The 20,068-nt window shown below is 38.3% G+C and overlaps 1 protein-coding gene across 3 annotated transcripts in view; it reads left to right on the forward strand.

Moving 5' to 3' along the window:
- LOC122676556 (uricase) overlaps window positions 1-20,068 on the forward strand; it is a 124,476-nt gene that overhangs the window by 1,423 nt on the left and 102,985 nt on the right. Inside the window, exons 2-4 of one of the 3 annotated variants that reach the window (XM_043875920.1) lie at window positions 1,497-1,592; window positions 10,475-10,556; window positions 16,724-17,961. In XM_043875920.1, coding sequence (XP_043731855.1) covers window positions 17,896-17,961 — 66 coding nt within the window. In that variant the 5' untranslated portion in view covers window positions 1,497-1,592; window positions 10,475-10,556; window positions 16,724-17,895. Of the gene's footprint in view, window positions 1-1,496; window positions 1,593-10,474; window positions 10,557-15,957; window positions 16,020-16,723; window positions 17,962-20,068 lie in introns of those variants that run through there. The other 2 variants (XM_043875921.1, XM_043875922.1) reach the window with 2 other exon arrangements.

A 20,068-nucleotide genomic window follows, 5' to 3' on the forward strand; every position in this document is an offset into this window, starting at 1 on the left:
GTGGAGGTGGTAAGAAGTGAACAGATTGTTTTGGGAGGTACAATTCCTGACAATTGAATGAAAGGCATAAGAGAAAGAGAAGAGTCACAGATTACTCCAGGATTTTTGACTGAATGACTGGATGGTTGGAGAGAGAGGTATGGGCTGGAGATCAGAACTGGGGAGTCATCAGCTAATGGATAGTAATTCAAACTATTATAGTGAGTGTAGATAAAGAACTGAAATAGAAAAGAGAATGATGAACTGAACCCTGAAGCAGTCTCACATGAAGAGCTGGAAAGAAAAGGAGGACCTAGTAAAGGAGAATGAGAAGGGAAAATCAAGAGAGTAGTGTGTCATGAAAGCGAACGTTTTCCCAGTGATTAAATTTTGCTATATATGGCTGATTCATATCAATGTATGACAAAACCCACTGAAATGTTGTGAAGTAATTAGCCTCCAACTAATAAAAAAATTAAAAAAAAAATTTTTTGCTATATTCCTCATTCTAATTTTAGGAAAATGACCTCTAAACAATTCTTTTTGGTTTACTGTCAGCAGTTGATTTTCCAGAAATTACCTTAATTTCAAGTTATATGTTTCAATATTGACATTGGGTGTTTTGCTAGTCTAATATTTTGGTTTCCATCCTTCATTTTCACCTTTTCAAGTTCTTTTAAACAGGATATTAAAGATATCAAAATTGTATTTTAGAATACAAGCCCCACCAAAACCTTCTACCAAGCTACAAGTCTAGAATTGTGATTAGAAAAAAAAACCTGTCTGTTTAGATCCAAAACTGGATTTGAATTATACAATACAATAAAAAGGAAAAAATAGTGTGGAGCTAAAAAGTCACTAGCCTACAGATTTGGCTTCAAGCAGTCATAAAAATATTACTTGGCTTCGAATAATCAGATTGTAATTGGCGGGGGGGCAGCAGGAGGAGACAAACCAACCTTTATCTGAAAAACAGACTGAAATATTTTGGAAGTCTCTTCTAGTCTTAATATTTTCTGTCTCTCTACATATGGTACATTTTTTCCTTGTAAAAATAAAAGAATCCTGAAATGGATAACTGTTTTTATTTATTTAGAGGTGCCATACAAATGAGACCAAGAACTGTTTATAGAGGCTGCCTTCATTGCTTGTTGCCTTCCTTGCTTGTTGGTAATGATAGTTGTATGAGTTGAATAAAATTATTTCTATGATCAGAATTCTTATCTGGAAGAAATCACAAAAGTGTTGAGCAATTCAGCAAAAGTGTGTTTAATACTACTGTAATGAATAAGGAGAGCAAGTATGGAAACAGTGGGCTCTGTGTTCAGATCTGTGTTTAGATTTTGATTCAGTCACATAGATGATATAAAATCTCAGTTAAATCAGTAATCTCTCTGAGCCTCATTTTCTTCATCTGTTAACTGGGCTAATATTACCACATAGTTTCTTCAGATAATGTGCATTAAAGAAACATACACATGCAATAAATGCTAACTAGTTATTTTTATTACTTCTAGATCTAGAGGCTAAGCTAAATATTGTTGAGGAAAAAAGACATCATGCTTGCCCTCAAGTAGCTTACAGTTTGGAAGAAGATAAAACAGAATTCTAGTGTAAGTATTCAGTAGTGTTCAATGTAGAGTGCTCCTTAGTTTGAGGTCCATTTCTTCCATGCACTTCTTTTGGGTAACTGCTTTATTGTTTATTATTTGCAGGGCCTACTCCTAATAGACTATACATTATTTTAAAATAACACATTTAATTTTGATAGTTAATAACTTTTTTACTTGTTATTTGAGAATACAAATATACATGATATTCCAGAATACCCTGGAATACAACACATGGACACCAGATGAGTTCAGTGATCCAAACAAATATAACCTAAGATTCTGCTGAGAAAATTTGATCTGTGTTTACAATATGACTTATGCTCTTTACATAACAGAAATCATTCCATAAGTACAAAATATTAGTCTATTGCATGAGGAAAAAGAAATACAAGGTTTAGGGATAAAAAATTTTTTGTTTACAATGTGCTATAACTCTTTGAGAAACACAAAGTAATAAACTAACGCTTTCTGAGCTTGAATTATGCCATTTGGTCTGTTAACAGTTAAAGAAAAACCAAAATAGAGTCCCCATTTTGAATTAACTTTTAGACAAACACTCATAGTTATATAACCAAAACTTTTAAACTGTCCAGATTTGCCCAAAGCCTGACTCTGATCTAAAACTAAAACAGCTTTTTTCAGGTCAGTATGACCTTATAGCTTCCCAGCGAATTGCTATAGACAGTTAAGCTTACACGGTGCTGCTACCATAAAAAGACTGTAAGTTTCTAGTAACCAGTCACACACACACGCACACACACACACACACACAAGTGCTCCCACATTCATGCTTTTTAAACTCAGCTGTCACTGCTGCATGCTGAGCTTCTAACCATGTTTCAGCTCAAAACTGCCCTGTTTTTGAGCAGTGTTTCTTGCTCAATAAAATGCCTGTATCAAGTAAAGCGCTCCAAATTTTCTTTTGACAGGACAGTAGAACCATTACAGAGCTAGTGTCTCATCTGTGAATATTTCCCTGGTATCCAAGACCTGTTTAACTTCTCAAACACTGAAAACCTGGAGATTAATTGTATGGTTAATACTGTCATCTCTATGTACTCCACACGATGAAATAGACATAATGCATATTCTGGCCTTTCCAGAAACCAGAAATATATTAGGAAACCAGCAGTTTTCTTCCAGAAGTAAATCTTTATAGATTGTAATAATTTCCTTGAGACTTTAAACGTTTTTTCAGTAGACACTAAACTTGGCCATGCTGGTGTTGGATGGAAGGACGGTCCTTACTTTATTTTCTGAGTAGCTTCCTTAGCATTAAGGTGGGCTGTTTGCTTAAACAGGGTTTTTTTCTTTTTTCTGCCTGCTAATATTTGCAGAGTGCATGTAGTTCCACCATATCAGAAACTTTGATACACATTTCTGATGCTTACCGGGAAAAGTAACAGCACAATAAAAATCCAGTTTCACTAAAATATCATCTCCTAAAGTGATTTCTTGTTGTTTGAGTGCATCACAAAAGCTTTTATTTATATTTTTGTAAGGTGTTCAGTGCCTCTGGATGATATTTCTGACTATGGAGCAAGCATAAATAAAATTTAAACATCAGCCTGGCAGGACTTTTGTATATCTAAGTATTTAGTATTCTGTTGATTCACTCGTTCAACAAATATTTATTAAGTCATACTTAATGCCAGATCCTCTGTCTTTTTTAATATATGTATTTATAGAATTAAAAAACAAAAAGCAACTCCCTGCCTTCAAAGAATTCCAGTGGGGAGAGCCCATGTACAGAATCAAATGCCCAGAGTATGAGAGGTTATATGACCATCACCATGTTTTATAATCAAGACCAAATTTCTTCTCACATCTTTGAAGAACCAGATGAGGTGTATTTGCAAGTCACTTGTAGCTCAGAATATATTTTCCATAGATGTTAACCCATGTGTTGTGATTCGATCACCCAAACCAGAGATACAAATATCAATTGTTTACAACCAATACTGTTTATTTTCCCCCACATTTATGTTCTAATTTTCCATTATCATAGAATTATAATGTGACATAAAATATTTTCTACTGTTACCATTTCACAAACAAAATATAGCAAGCATTCTGTATAATTATCAGAAATAATATTAAAAATGAAAGCTGATGGAAGCATAGTCCTTAGCTTAGGATGAAGTGAAGTGGAGTGAAAGTCACACAGTCGTGTCCGACTCCTTGTGACCCCATGGACTATACAGTCCATGGAATTCTTCAGGCCAGAATACTGAAGTGTGGTTAGCCTTTCCCTTCTCCAGGGGATCTTCCCAACCCAGGAATCAAACCCAGGTCTCCGACACTGTGGGCCCAGCTGAGCCACAAAGGAAACCCATAGCTTAGGTTAGCAGTTTTCAAGCTTTTATCCTTAAAAATTATTGGGAAATTTTTTTGTAATAAATGAAAAGCTTAAAAAGAATTATTGGGAACTCCAAAGAACATTTGTTTATATGCTTTATATCTATCAATATTTACCATGTAGAAATTTTTAATTTCTTCAGTTTTCTTAGAAAAAATTTATTTAAAAATAATAACAATAAACCAATTATGTGTAATATACACACTTCATGAAAATAACTATATTTTTCCAAACAAAAAGGCCAATGAGAAGTTAACATTTTACATGCTTTGCAAATCTCTTTTATGTCTGACTTAATGGGAGATACTGTATTTGTATCTATGTCTCTGTTTAACATATTGTGACATACCATTTTGGTTAAAGAATATAAAGAAAAATCTAGCCTCAAACAGGTCTGTGATTGGAAAAGGGAGGAGTATTTAAGAACTTTAGCAGAGAGCCAAGGATGTTCTTTTTGATATTACATTAATATTTGACTAGTAAGTTTTTTAAAGAGTGAAAGTGAATGAAAGTCGCTCAGTTGTGTCCAACTCTTTGCGACCCCATGGACTATGTAGTCCATGGAATTCTCCAGGCAAGAGTACTGGAGTGGGTAGCCTTTCCCTTCTCCAGGGGATCTTCCCAACCCAAGGATCAAACCCAGGTCTCCCGCATTACAGGTAGGTTCTGTACCAGCTGAGCCACAAGGGAAGCCCAAGAATACCAGTGTGGGTAGTCTATCCCTTCTCCAGTGATCTTCCCAACCCAGGAATGGAACCAGGGTCTCCTGCATTGCAGGAGGATTCTTTACCAACTGAGCTATCAGGAAAAACCCTTAATTTTAAAGATTAATTGCACCGTATAATCTAAAATCATATCAACAAACTCTTTATGTTCTATTACCTTAAAATCTATTGGTCTGTTTTGCATTTTGAATGGATCTTTTACTGATGCATGATTTTGTAACATCATGCATTCATTGGTCATCTGAAAAATAGTGGTTCACTGAGTTATGCATTTCTTCTATAAGTTGACACACTCTTTATACAGTATCAAAAAAATTACAATGTTAAAATCACTACTAGTCTCATCAGAGAAGTCTTCTGGTACTAGTAAGTTGTCAAGCTTAACAGTAGTGAACAGTTTTCTGAAGTTCTGCTTTTTTATTTATTTATTTATTTATTTTTTTTTTTAGTGGGTTTTGTCATACATTGATATGAATCAGCCATGGATTTACATGTATTCCCAATCCCGATCCCCCCTCCCACCTCCCTCTCCACCCGATTCCTCTGGGTCTTCCCAGTGCACCAGGCCCGAGCACTTGTCTCATGCATCCCACCTGGGCTGGTGATCTGTTTCACCATAGATAGTATACATGCTGTTCTTTTGAAATATCCCACCCTCACATTCTCCCACAAAGTTCAAAAGTCTGTTCTGTATTTCTGTGTCTCTTTTTCTGTTTTGCATATAGGGTTATCGTTATCACCTTTCTAAATTCCATATATATGTGTTAGTATGCTGTAATGTTCTTTATCTTTCTGGCTTACTTCACTCTGTATAATGGGCTCCAGCTTCATCCATCTCATTAGGACTGGTTCAAATGAATTCTTTTTAATGGCTGAGTAATATTCCATGGTGTATATGTACCACAGCTTCCTTATCCATTCATCTGCTGATGGGCATCTAGGTTGCTTCCATGCCCTGGCTATTATAAACAGTGCTGCGATGAACATTGGGGTGCACATGTCTCTTTCAGATCTGGTTTCCTCAGTGTGTATGCCCAGAAGTGGGATTGCTGGGTCATATGGCAGTTCTTGAATAGGGGTTTCTTTTGGCTTCAGGTTACTGATGGTAGTGCCCATAATGCAATGCAGGGATAGAAGCAGGGAATTAGGAGACTTGTGAGTAGTGAGAGCCTTTTGTTGATGTATACTACCCAGGGCTAGGCCATCTCACTGTTACCTTTTCTCATCTGTGGAACTCTGAAGGTTGCCTGACTCTTCCATTGCCACCATTATTTAGCTAGAGACACCTTTTCATTCACCTGAGTATATTCCGGGAGTCTACTTATGGAGGCATTCTGAGGGGGGCTTTGTGGGTGTCCTTCTACCCTATTCACTTGTTCAGGATGCATGAGCCACAGTTTATACTGTTAGTTGATTCTGACTAAGGTTTCTCTTCCAACCCACTATGGAAAAGAATGCATTCTCATAGCCTGTCTTCCTCTTCTGGATGCAATCAGCAAACCATTTCAATTTTTCTGAAGCTTCCTTTTTTTTTCTCTATAGCAACCAGATGAAATAGATATAAAAGGCCCCTTATCCTTTATCCTTTACATTCTAACAGGGATGATAAGGTCTGAAAAGGTCTTATATATTGTTGATCATTGGCTAAAACTTCATTTAGGTGGAATAACAAAAGTCAGTAGCTTTCCTGGGAATTCCATCACAAGAGCCAGGAGGACCTCTGAGACAGAAAGAGTTAAGGAGATGGAAGAACAGTCTCAGGAACTGAAGACATGTTCATGAGATGAGCATTCATGGCAGTGACCTGGGCAGAAACTGCAAAACTGGATTATACTCTTCTGTACTTTTCCCCTAGATCACTCCTACTTACTAGATTAACTAGGGTAAAAAAATAGAGATTAAAGATAAGGGACCCCTCAGTAAGTGACCAGATTCAGGAAGTTTCCGCCAGGTACCAGTGCACTCCAGGGAGATTTTGTTGACTTAGTTTCCCTACAATTATCCCTTTATTCCTAAGACTTGGGTTCAGGATGCAGATTTGTATGTTCCAAAACTTGCCTTCATCAAAGGCATTATTTCTTTTTTTGTTTGTTTTTTCTTTCTTTTTAAATTAGAGTGTAGGTGCTTTACATTGTTGTGTTACTTTCTGCTGTACAGCAAAGTGAATCAGGCACCCAAAGAACTATTTCTATGACAGAGCATTGCTAGGAAGTTCCAAGATTCTCCAGGGAGCAGTAGATGCTAGAACATCTTGTATTTGCTAAAACCATCAAAAGGCATATATGTAACCTGAAGTATGATCCACGATCAGCAGCAATGCATCATCTGGAAGCTTGATAGAAATGCAGACTCTCAGGGTCCACACCTAGACCACCTGAAAGATCCTTAGGTGATCCATAAACACAGCAAAGTTTCAGAAACACTGCTGAAGATGTGTGTTTCATCCCCCAGCCCTATTAAGTTTCAGTGATCAATCAGAGGCCTTGTTTCAGGCCAAAAATTTATGGTTGGTTTGTAATAATATTTTATTATTGTCAAAAAATATTTTTAAAATGATTGAATTGATTGAAGGGAAGATAGACTTGTGAGAACTGCAGTGGAAAGCTCATATCTTTGTTTTGTTTTTCTAACTTAGTCCTCACACAGACATGAAGTGAGATTTAACAGATCCCTTATCGAGCTGGTAGGCAACAGATAAATCCAGGGACCTATGATTATACGTACCTCATCAGAACAAAGTGGCTTTATTTTTCTTTCATACGACTGTCAACAAAAGTAACTCCCAAAGTGTAGCTCCAGGACCAGCAGCGTCCACAACACCTGTGAACTTGTTAGTATGCAAATGCCTGGGCTAGCCCAGACCCTCTGAGTTGGACACTCTGGGGATGGAAGTCAGAAATCTGTATTTTAACAAGCCCTCTGGTAATCCTTGTGCATGCCCAAGTTAGAGACCCATTGGTCTTGACTCATAATTATCTTCTAATACATGTTCTGTTTTTGTTCAGTTGCTCAGTTATGTACAACTCCTTGAGGCTTCCTGGACTGTAACCCACTTGGCTCCTCTGTCTATGGGATTCTCCCAGGCAAGAATACTGGAGTGGGTGGCAACCACCTCCAGGGGATCCTTCTCCAGGGGATCTTCCCTACCCAGGGATCAAACCCATGTCTCTTGCATTGGCAAGAGGATTCTTTACCACTGAGCCATCAGGGAAGCCCTCTGATACATGTTTCAGTCAGTTCAGTTCAGTCGCTCAGTCGTGTCTGACTCTTTGTGACCCCATGAATCGCAGCACGCCAGGCCTCCCTGTCCATCACCAACTCCCAGAGTTTACCCAAACTCATGCCCATCGAGTTGGTGATGCCATCCAGCCATCTCATCCTCTGTCACGTCCTTCTCCTCCTGCCCCCAACCCCTCCCAGCATCAGGGTCTTTTCCAGTGAGTCAACTCTTCGTATGAGGTGACCGAAGTACTGGAGTTTCAGCTTCAGCATCAGTCCTTCCAATGAACACCCAGGACTGATCTCCTTTAGGATGGACTGGTTGGATCTCCTTGCAGTCCAAGGGACTCTCAAGAGTCTTCTCCAACACCACAGTTCAAAAGCATCAGTTTTTTGGTGTTCAGCTTTCTTCACAGTCCAACTCTCACATCCATACATGACCACTGGAAAACCCATAGCCTTGACCAGATGGACCTTTGTTGGCAAAGTAATGTCTCTGCTTTTTAATATGCTATCTAGGTTGGTCATCACTTTCCTTCCAAGGAGTAAGCGTCTTTTAATTTCATGGCTGCAATCACCATCCGCAGTGATTTTGGAGCTAAAAAAAATAAAGTCAGCCACTGTTTCCAGTCTCCCCATCTATTTCCCATGAAGTGATGTTTAGCAGACTACTTAAGGTTTTGTTTTTCTAGTATCTAAGGTAAGTTTCCTTAACTGGGACCCAAGTCAGCCTCTTCTCATGTCTTCATTTGGAAAATCTAGGTGTTTATACTAGGTGAAAGCAAAAGAATAGTTTTATCGAAATCTTCTCATGGATTTAAAAAAAAAAAAAGGCCCCCAAAACAATAACCAAACAACAATGACCAAGAGTCCTCTAGAAATGATGGTAGAGCTTGTCTTGATACAATCATCTTTAGGTAAATAAAAGAGGTTAATGACTACCTACAAAATCATACGTACTTCTTGGCTAAGGTTAAGAATCTGACACTATGGTGTGCCCAGGTGGCTCTTGAACACTCAGTTTATTTTTATTACTGCTCCACATTAATATTTTGACTGATTAGCCTCATTGCCCAGAAACAGTTGATTTTTTTAATCTTAGTAGTAAGACATTAGACACTCCTATTAAATGCAATGTAGGGTATAAGGACTGAATCCTGAAACAGAAAAAGGTATTAGTATAAATGAATGAAATTAGAATAAATTCCACAGTTTAGTCAATAGTAACCTTCCAATGTTGGTTCTTAGGTTTGAAAAATGTACTATGGCAATGTAAAAATACTAACGTTAAGGGAAACTGGGTAATGGTATACTGGAACACTCTATTATTTTTTGCAACATTTCTGTAAATCTAACATTATTCCAGAATAAAAAGTTTAAAAAAAAAAAGTCTCCCTGGCCCTTCACTGAGTAAAGCTGTAGCAATATTACCAGGTAAAATAAATTAAAGAACTGCTCTCCACCAACACAGATTGCCCATTTGTTAAGTAGACCAACGTTGTTTAATTTATTTTGTTGGGATGCCAGCAAAGCTACTAGCAGTCACAAAACACATTTACTAAATATATAGGACAGGCAGTTAAAGCCGGAAAGGTGCTTCTTTTATTCTCCATTTCTTGAACTTTTGTGTATAGAGTTTCCACTTGAGTACTTTGTGCTTGGTGATCTGTTGTGTTAATAATAATCCTTAAATCATTTCATGATGACTGTTCCCATCCACCCCCGCCCTCCTCCAGAGCACTTAATGCAGTGTGGTACAGGAAGTAGGCTTTCAGAGCTCAGATTTCTCTGACTAACTGACTGACTCAATGTGCTACCTGTAATTATATTTTAAAATTTAATCAGGGCAGTTCTAGCAACTCAAGGGGATAAAGTCAAAATCAGCTATTCAAGTTAGGTTTGCATAAATTGTCTAGAGTGAATAGACTTCATCAAAACTTGTCAAAATGGAGAATTCATCAGTGGGAACCAGAATATCAGAAATTTAAATCATCCTTTTGAAATACCCTTAAGACTGAAGGTGAATAGTTTGTTGTGAAGTTATCATTTCTAAAATAAATTTTGAGCTGAACAGAAAGTTACCACTCTTAACTTTTGTGCTTATTAAAAATTGTGTTTGTTTTTTAAAGTAATCAAGGATCATAAATATTATCTTGTTCTGGTCGTTGATATGTGTGAAGAAATTCTAAAAAAGGCTTGTAATAGAAGGAACCATTATCTCCCCAGTCTTCCTTACTAGTATCTATGTAAAATAAAAACCAAAGCTATTTAAAAATACTAGGAATTATGATACAACTAACCTTAGATAGTCTCAAAGTATTTCTGATATAGCATCTCAGTCCTCCTAAAATTCCTATAAGTAGATGCAAGGCAGGCATTTTCATCATTTTTCCAGTGGGAAAATGGAAATTCAAAGAGATTTAAAACAGCATCCAGATTAAGCTATGAATTATTATTCCGTTGCTCTTTTAATTTACCATGAGTCATGCCTTTAGGTCCATATGACTTAGAGTAAATGATTAACTGAACACAACCCCATACAGCTGCGTATAACTCATTTTCTTTTCTTGACTCTGCAGTGAATTCTCAGGAACAAAGCCCTTGATGAAGTCAAATGTGGATCCTGTAAAAGGCAGATGCATGAAGTTTCAAACAGTGAATGTAAGAGCAATATTTGTTTTTCATTTAATTATTTCAAACCATGTTTTCTCTTATGGAGATGATACAGCTTGATAGAATTTTGGCAAAATGAATTTAAGCAAGATTTCATATATATTTGATGTATTGTTTCCCATATCTATAACTAAAAAGAGATTTAACCTCAGGAGTTCCTAGTTGTAAAATGTGGGAAAGAATTATCTTTATGATTTCCTGACAATTGAAAATTATTTGGTTGACACAATAACAAAATTGTTGGTCAGAAGCCAGGAAAATTTCTCTTCCAGATTTCTTTCTCAGGAACAAAATAGTTTTCAGATACCTGAATAAGGGGCTTCTCTGGTGGCTCAGTGGTAAAGAGTCTGCCTGCCAGTGAAGGAGACACAGGTTCGATTTCTGGTCTGGGAAGATCCCACATGGCAGTAGAGCAACTAAGCCCATGCATCACAGCTATGGAACCCGGGAGCCACAAGTTCTGAGTTAACGTGCGGCACCTACTGAAGCCCGAGCGCCCTAGAGCCCATGCTGCACAACAGGAGAAGCCGCCACAAAGAGAAGCCCGAGGTGTACCACAGCTAGAGAGCAGCTCCCACACTTCGCAGCTAGAAAAAAGTCCATGCAGCATCAAAGACCCAGCGTAGCCAAAAATAAACAAATAAATAAAATTATTTTTAAAAATGCCTGAATAAGATTTTACTTTCACACCATTCATGGGGAGATTTAGTGCCTTTTGCATTGTACAAAATGAAGATGCACCTAATGTACTATATATAGCTAATAAAAGATATCATCTATTTAATATTTTGTTTCAAATTAACATGACTTTCCTGGTGGTAAAGAATCTGTCTGCCAGTGCAGGAGACGCAGGTTCGATCCCTGGGTCAGGAAGATCCCCTGGAGAAGGAAATGGCAACCCACTCCAGTATTCTTGCCTAGAGAATTGTATGGACAGAGGAACCTGGCAGGCTACAGTCCATAGGATCGCAAAGAATTGGACGTGACTGATCGACTAACACTTTCATACTTTCACTTTCAAATTAACAGAAACATTGCTACAATTGTTTTGAAACTAACATCTAACATAGATTGCTCAGGTTTGATGTTCTAGATAAGAAAATACCGTGTGTTATCTTTTCCAGAGGATGATTGTATTGTCATATCAAATACTTAGGAGTCATGGCCTTGATTCTTAGGCATCTTTATTAAAAATGGAAGTCTTCCTAAACTTGGAAATGTGTTTAACGAATATAGCACTTTTAGTCCATATAAACTATTAAGATTGTTCTAGTACTCATTTATTCATTCATTCTATAAATATTATAGAATACTATAGATATACTATAGAATACTATTCATTCTATACTGTACTTTCCAGGGTAAGGGATCTTACTCACCAAGTAAGGCATCCTCACATGTTATTCCAGACATGCCAAAATAGCACAGTAATTTTTCCCTAGCCAGTAATCTGATTTTATTCATTAATACACATCCCATCAAAAGATAAACTCTGAGAGATCAGGGAGGAGGGAAAGTATTTTAGTGATTTAAGTTGTCTTAAAGCTTGACTGTCCTTGACATTAGGGCCAATGCTTATTTTCATGACTATAAAAACATACAGTGTCCTTAATCAATTTGTAGTAAGCACAAACTACAGAAATGTTTGGCTCTCCAAGCATCTTGTCATATAAATGTGTGACAATTTGGAAACTCCTGAACAAGATTATAACATATTTCATTACATAAATCTTACTGAGTGACCAGCATGTTTAGAAAGCTAGGAAAGCCAGTTTTATATGGTACCAACTTCATTTCAACTGGATTTACAGTGAATAGATAAGTTATTTAAATTTCCTTTAACAAAGGTCAGTTTCATAGTAAATTCTCCCAACTAGAGGCAACCCCTTCCTCTCTTAGCCACTTCAGATTAAGTAATCTCATGGACTCCTATTTGGTTATTTCCCTGTCACTAAACTCTTGTGTGAGGAAGCATCCCTGAGTGGGTTTGGATTTCTGTTTACCCTATTTTGGGCTTCCTAGATGGCGCTAGTGGTAAAGAACCTGCTTGCCAATGCAAGAGCCACAGGAGATTCCTGGGTCGGGAAGATTCCCTGACGGAGGCCATGGTAACTCACTGTAGTATTCTTGCCTGGAGAATCCCATGGACAGAGGAGCCTGGCAGGCTACAACCCATGGGATCACAAAGAGTCAGACACGGCTGAGGTGAGTTAGCACGTCTGCATATTACCCTGTTTCCTCCATTCATTCATTAGCTCCTTAAGGGTCATTCTCTATTGCAGTGGTTTTGAACTGTTTCTTGTGTCCTGATTATTATACCAAAGAACCTGAATCCTACTGTGATAGAAATAAATTCATGTTTTCTGAATGCTCCCTGTAATTATACTTCTCATGTACTGTATTATTTTAATGACAAAAAAATGTGATTCTATGGTAGGGTATACATTTTATTTCATAAGAATGGTGGCTAACATTTATTTAGCACTTTTTACCTGCGAACCAATGTTCTAAGTGCTTTACATCTGTGACCCATTTAACCCTCTCAGTGATTCAATGTGTTGGGTACTATTATGGACCTTACTTTTATTGATTAGGTGCCTGAGGCACAGAGTTTGAATAGTCTGGCCCAGAGTCACCTGACCAGGATGTCGGGTGACCTGGCCCAGAGTGCCAGGATTAACACCCAGGCAATCTGGCTCCTGCACCCATACTGTTAGGGGACGGTGCTGTACAGTGAAATATAAAACCAGTATTTCATTAGTAATTTATAAATAATTTGGAGTATGAACTTTACCATTACAGAAATGAAATGAAGACAAAATTTGCAAAAGTAATATCAGCAAATAAAATAGGCAGGAAATGGTGCATTGTGCTCTCAAGTAGACATGGGAATTAAGGAATAGTGAATATCCAGAGATTCTAATGAAAACCTGTGTCTTGCCTAGAACACTTTTCCTTCCCGACTGCATACCCCTGACAGGGAATTAATGTGGTAGTAAACATTCTGTATGAATCCCTAATACATCTCCTCTACATAACTCCAAGCAGAGTAAGCCCTGGGTGAATATTGGTATATGATTGGAAAATTCACTAATATATTCAACAAGTTTTTTTTTTTAAAGATTTGTGTGTGTCTGTGTGTATCATTTCTTTTTTTTTAAGTCTTTGTTGAATTTGTTACAATATTGCTTCTGTTTTGTGTTTTGGTTTTTTGACCCTGAAGCATGTGGGATCTTAGCTCCCCAGCTAGGTATTGAACCTGAGTCCCCTGCATTGGAAGGTGAAGTCTTAACCACTGGACCACCAAGGAAGTCCCAATTCAACACTGTTTATTCAGAATCTACTCCTAAAAGCTCATGTATCTATAGGTGAGGCAAATATATGAGCAAATAATTGCAGTAGAAAAATGAATTTATTTGGGGATACCATGATGAAGAGAAGTGATGGGGAAAGGATATTAGGGAGAAAAAGATATCCCTAAAGAGGAAATGTTTGATTTGGGTGAGTGGACTCTGCAGGCAGACAAGGAATAGGGATGGTCATTCCAAGTAATGGGAGTAGCATGTGTAAAAACTTGTGGATATGAAATAAGATAATGTATTCAAGGAACTGCATGTCCCTTAGTATTATGGGAATGTACAGTGCTGAAGGAAGGGGACTGAGGATGAAGCTGGAGGGATAGGCAAGGACTGGAAGAATATAAAGGAATTGGAGAGAATGAGGGGTCAGTGAATACTTGTAAACAGGAGAGTGACATGATTAATACCCAAAAAAATTGAACCTCAACTTCTTCCAGTTGATTATTATAAATAAGCAATGTATCAAAAAATAATCAACCAGGGGACTTCGCTGGTGGTCCAGTGGCTGAGACTCCATACTCCCAACACAGGGGGCCCAGGTTCTATCCTTGGTCAGGGAACTAGATCCCTCATGCCCCGCCTAAGACCCAGTACAATCAAATAAATAAATACTTTTTAAAAAAAGTGATCAACCATAGGAGATTTATGTATATATAAAGTTGGCACCATAGTTCGCATATATTATTTATGCCTGCCCAGCATCCATTCTTTCTGTCATTCTTTGTAACAGCAGTTAAATTTTCCTTTCAGGTATTAACCCTTCTAATACCTACCATCTCCTGCAAGTATCAGACAAGTTATTCTACCCTCCTTAGCTGAAAAGGGATCTAAGTAAGTTTCATCCAGCTCTTCCTGGAATTTAAATTTTGTGAGGAGTGACTCAGGATGGGAAAAAATTGTAGCTGATGAACTTGGTGTCAGCACCCTGAAGGAAGCCCATACTTCCTGTTACTCAGGTCATCAAAATTACTTCAATCTTCCCCTTCTGAAGCTAGATCTTCCCAAATTGCTTTTGGTTCCTTGAACTTCCCTCTGTGCATGTGTGCATGCTAAGTCGGTTCAGTCATGTCAGACTGTTTGTGACCCTATGAACTGTGGCCTGCCAGATTCCTCTGTCCATGGGATTCTCCGGGCAAGAATACTGGAGTGCGTTGCCATGCCCTCCTCCAGATCTTCCCAACCTAGAATTGAACCCACATCCCTCATTCTCCTGCGTTGGCAGGCAGGTTCTTTACCACTAGCACCATCTGGAAAACCTGAACTTCCCTATAACCTTCCAATAAATTCCACTTTTAAGGCAATACATTCTTTTCTTGCTCAAACCAGGTGCAATATGCTGCCAAGCTAAAAACCTTAATTTATACATCACCTGTGGGAATCATCTGCTTTACCTTTACCTGTGGACTTTAGCTGAAAATTTTGTACTTAGGTGGTTGTGCTCTCCCAGCCAAGACACAGCAGGCAGCCGTTTCTCTCTGGGTCTCACTGCTGCACTAGTATTCTGGTAGGGCATGGGCTCAGGTCTACTTTGCTCTCAGAATCTGCAAGCCTCCCCCTCTCTCTCTTCTCCCCTCAGCCGCCAACCTAGATCAGAGGGAGTCTATTTATGACAGTCTTCTTCCCTTTTTATTTTTAGCCAAGACACTTTTTCGATGTTCAGCAAGAAACGTACGTCCCCTTCACAAAACCACTGTGTTCTCTTAAGATCCTGGAAGAATGATGAAAATGATTTGCTGCCATCTTCTACTTTCTGTCTTGTCCCAAAACTACTTGGAGGCAATAAATGTATCATTTCTATGTGCCTGGATTGGGAAGCATGTTGAAGGTGGAAGAAAAATAAAAAGACACAAAGGAGGAAAAGAAAGGCAATTAACACTTCAAAATATTCCAGTAGCTTAATAATAAAAATAATGGTGTGTATGCTGTCGCTTCAGTTGTGTCCAACTCTTTGCGACACCATGGACTGTAGCCCACCAGGCTCTGTCCATGAGATTCTCCAAGCAAGAATACTGGAGTGAGTTGCCATGCCCTCCTCCAGGGGATCTTCCAAACCCAGGATCAAACCCATGTCTCATGTCTCCTGCATTAGCAGGTGGGTTCTTTACCAGTAGCCGTACCTGGGGTAGCCCTACCTGGGAAACCTCTGGTGGTTACCTTTCAAGATATCTTCATTAGCATTCTTTATTTTTTCTGTTTGTGTATTTTGTTTCATTTTATACTTTACTTGTGGATGGAGAGTGTACATTTATTATTAGATGTATCGGGTTGTTTTCCTGGGTACATAGTGGCCCTTTTAAGTCCCTGTAATGCCAGCAATGATTATGCCTATTTCACAAGATGAACAATTTTCATGCATTTTGAAATGTGAAATCATTTGAAACAACTCTGGAAAGCCACACTTCTTGGCTTTCCAAGAATGTATGGACAACAACCCGTCCATCTTAAACACTGGATTTTGGGTCACTGGCAAGATGTTGTTCTTAGTCATCTCTTTCATGCACACCTTCTGGCATTCAGTGCTTCCTGTTATGCTTTTATGTAATATCAGATCCAGATGGTGGAATATATGGAGGTGCAGCAAATGACTGTGCATGTTTGAACACGTTTCATGACTGGACTTTATAATGGTGGACTTTCTTTCCTAAGTCTTCATTTCTGCCATGTTCTGTGATCATTTCTACCAGGTTATATAGACATCCTTATAGAACTAGGGCTCAAGGGAGGTAAATGTTTCAGTCTCCAATTCTGGTCACACTCTCATTCTCTCCTCTCATATCATCCCTTTCTTAACCACAGAACCTCGGAGCTTAGCAGTATGGAGAAGATGGAGACAAAGAAAAAGGAAAAGGCCCCAAAGGGAGAAAAAGCCATTAAAGGAAACTGGAGAAAAGAATGAGAACTTGAAAGAGAAGAAGAAGAGAACCAATACTCAAAATATTTTGAAAGTTTTAAAAAGCAAAATATTAGAATTAGTTAACAACCCTTTTTACAAGTGTTGCTTATGCTTCCTCTTCTCATTTTACATCTGCTTCCTGCCCCCGCTCCCACCGCATCTATCTCCCCCTCCCTAAGTCTTTCTGATACCAGACACTTCACAAAAATAATACTGGTTTTGTACATGTTCTTTCAATATATGTATTTTATCTATTGCTCATCATTACTTGGGTTCCTCTAATTAAATAAGAACTGCTTCTAACTGCTTTATCATTACTGTTGACGAAGTTGTCCTTCTTGTGAGGGACTGCCTGAGAGGATGACCCAGGTAGCAAATCAGGATTTGAACCTACCTCTTAATTCTCTGCTCAGGATGGAAGCATCTTGTACTCTGGGCCTCATCAAGTTGTTTTATATTCTTGTTCATATTTTGGGGTTTTTTTAAGGATTTTTTTTAACCTGCATATCCTTGGTATTATTTGAAAACTGTTGTTTGACTTCAGCTCTTTTCTTGGATATGAATATAGGCAATAGTAATATTTATGGCACTTTGTACAAAAATGAGGGCAAATAAAACCTAGTTCATTCCTTTTATTATAGGTTTGCCTTCTAAGGAGAAACTACCCTGAGATGAAGGTAGCATCATTTTTGGTAGCAAATATTATGTGCTTTGGTATTTTTTTTAACTTTACCTGATGTAATAATAAACTTCTTTCATTCGGTGAGCTTAGGAGGGTAAAGTGAGAGAGAGCTTCAGCCAGTGATGGCCTTTCTTTGGAGATTTGTTTTAATAATTACCTAGGCTTTGTTGTCTATGTTGCCCTGTTAACATTCCTTGATGCTAGAAGTGATTTCTGTCATAAGCTTTATCCTCATAACTTTATTTCCCAGAGGCAAAGGACATGCTCTGTGCCTGACTACATTATGAAACACTTGACTTTGTCTGACCCATCCCTCCACTGGCTGCACCACCCAGGACACTATGAAAATTAAGATGCCACTGACTGGAGGTCAGCAGTAATCCACTGGTTCAGATGAACTTAACCAACATGGAACCCCAAAGTCCAGGCTGTGGAAGGTCATCTCTGAACCTCCTTGAAGTAAGTTTTCAACCAGGTTGTTACTTATCTTAGTGCTGGTCTTTGAGATTCACTGGATTTTAAAAAAATTGATGCTTATAGAAGCATGTAGGACTTCACTGGATGAGGGTGATCATTACCAGGTTCTATTTTCTTTTCTGTTTATAAGGACCTCTTTTTCCTTGGTTGCTAAGCTCAGTGTCTTGGGAGAAATACTTCTTAGAAATTGTTTCTATTTTATTTTATAGCAGTCTAGCCAAACCTAAAGAGAGAGTTGAACGGGAATGAGATGAAATTCAAGGATCAATTTATAAAATATATATGTATATATTTTTTAATCTTAGGTTTTATGTAGCTCACAGCCCACTTCTATACTGGGCTTCCTAGGTGATGGAGTGGCAAAGAGTCTGCCTGCCAGTGCAGGAGACGAGGGTTTGATCCCTGGGTCTGGAAGATCCCCTGGAGGAGGAAATGGCAACCCACTCCAGTATTCTTGCATGAAAAATCCCATGAACAGAGGAGCCTGGTGGGGTACAGTTCATGGGGTTTCAAAGAGTCAGACACGACTGAGCAACTGAGCACATCTTTATGCTCTAATTCACCTAATTCTCACAGGCCACCCCCAGTATTATTTATCACTCATTGATTCAACAAACATCTAGGGAGAGATTTTAAATAGAATATAAGTTCCATGACAGGAATTTAGTTTATTCACTGCTATATCCATAGCACCCGAAATAGTGCCTGGCACATCAGAGACACTCATAAATATTTGTTGATGAATGAATAAATAAATGAATATTAGTACAACTTTTTAAAAAAAATTCGTTTTAGAGTAAGAGATTTACTAGGTATATTGGATCTGGGGTTGTAAACGGCATAAAGCCCATCATTAAGAAAAGCACCCCTTGGAAGACTTGAAGCACACAAGTGTCAGAGGAGATATGTTCCTTTATGTTCAGAGTGGGCAGTTATTTTATTTTCCAGATTGCTTTTACCTCAAAAGGGAGAAGCAGTTAATTTCATTTTTTCATTTTCACTCTTGTCTAGAAGGTAAAAAGATTTTGATCTATAAAAACAATGAATTAGCTTTATAAGTCTTTTCTGTGTTCATTTAGTGCCTATCTCTGCGGAATTCCAGGGTGTCCACCAGATGGTTGTATTAAGCTTTACAGCTCACCACAGAGATTGTGAGCAGAGCCAGCCCCTGGCGCAGACGGCATGCACTTCTGCACACAGCTTCTTCACCAGTGCCAGCTGACTCTCACCAGAGTTTCCATTTTTGAGTTTTCTATTTACAACAGTATTTCTGTATCCTTCTAAAGGTCAGCAGTAAAGAAAAAGAGAATTGAAGATGGGGACCTGGGATATTGCTAGAGGGCTTGGCTGGCACCCTCTATCACCCAGTTTCTTTCCTGTATACCTAGTTCAGAACACTGTCTTTTGTTATTTTTTTCCCTTTGCTTTTCTAGCAGCAAAGTCAAAGTGGGAACCAACTGCAGATTTTGTTGTGGGCACTCCCAGGTAGAAAGGTACCATCTCTTTCCTTTTGTAGTCACAGGAGCTGAGACTTCAGAGCAGGTTTTCTAAGGGTACGCTGTGTCTGCTGTGGTGAGACCAGAGATTCTGTCTGAAGACTTTGCTATTATACTGTGCTATAAAAAGCACATAACACAGTTTTTTTAATGTCTCAAGTGAAGTGTTATGAGATTTCATAAGAACCTTAAGTCCTACACATAAATCTCTCTCCAGTCAGTGAGGCCTTGTATTTTTTGTTTGTTGTTTGTTTTTTTCCCTGTGACTCACTCTGAGTTCATCCAAGGTGAGTATTTTTTTTTGGTTATGTTACGTGTGGGATCTTCGTTCCCTGGCCAGGGATCAAACCCATATCCCCTGCTTTGAAAGCATGGTGTGTTAACCACTGAACTACCAGGGAAGTCCTAAGGCGAATATTTCTAAACCAGCTGGTTAGAAAAGACACAGTGGTGGGTTGGGAAAAGCCCAAAATTGTGAATCAGTAGCTCAGTTCTAGAGTGGACTTTATTGCTGACCAGCTGAGTCAAGACCCTGTGCCTCATTTTTTTGTTTGTTTATAAACTGAAAGAATTGCACAAAATAAACTGTAGCA

This window comes from Cervus elaphus, chromosome 20, assembly GCF_910594005.1.
Source record: "Cervus elaphus chromosome 20, mCerEla1.1, whole genome shotgun sequence".
Classification (NCBI taxonomy): domain Eukaryota; kingdom Metazoa; phylum Chordata; class Mammalia; order Artiodactyla; family Cervidae; genus Cervus; species Cervus elaphus.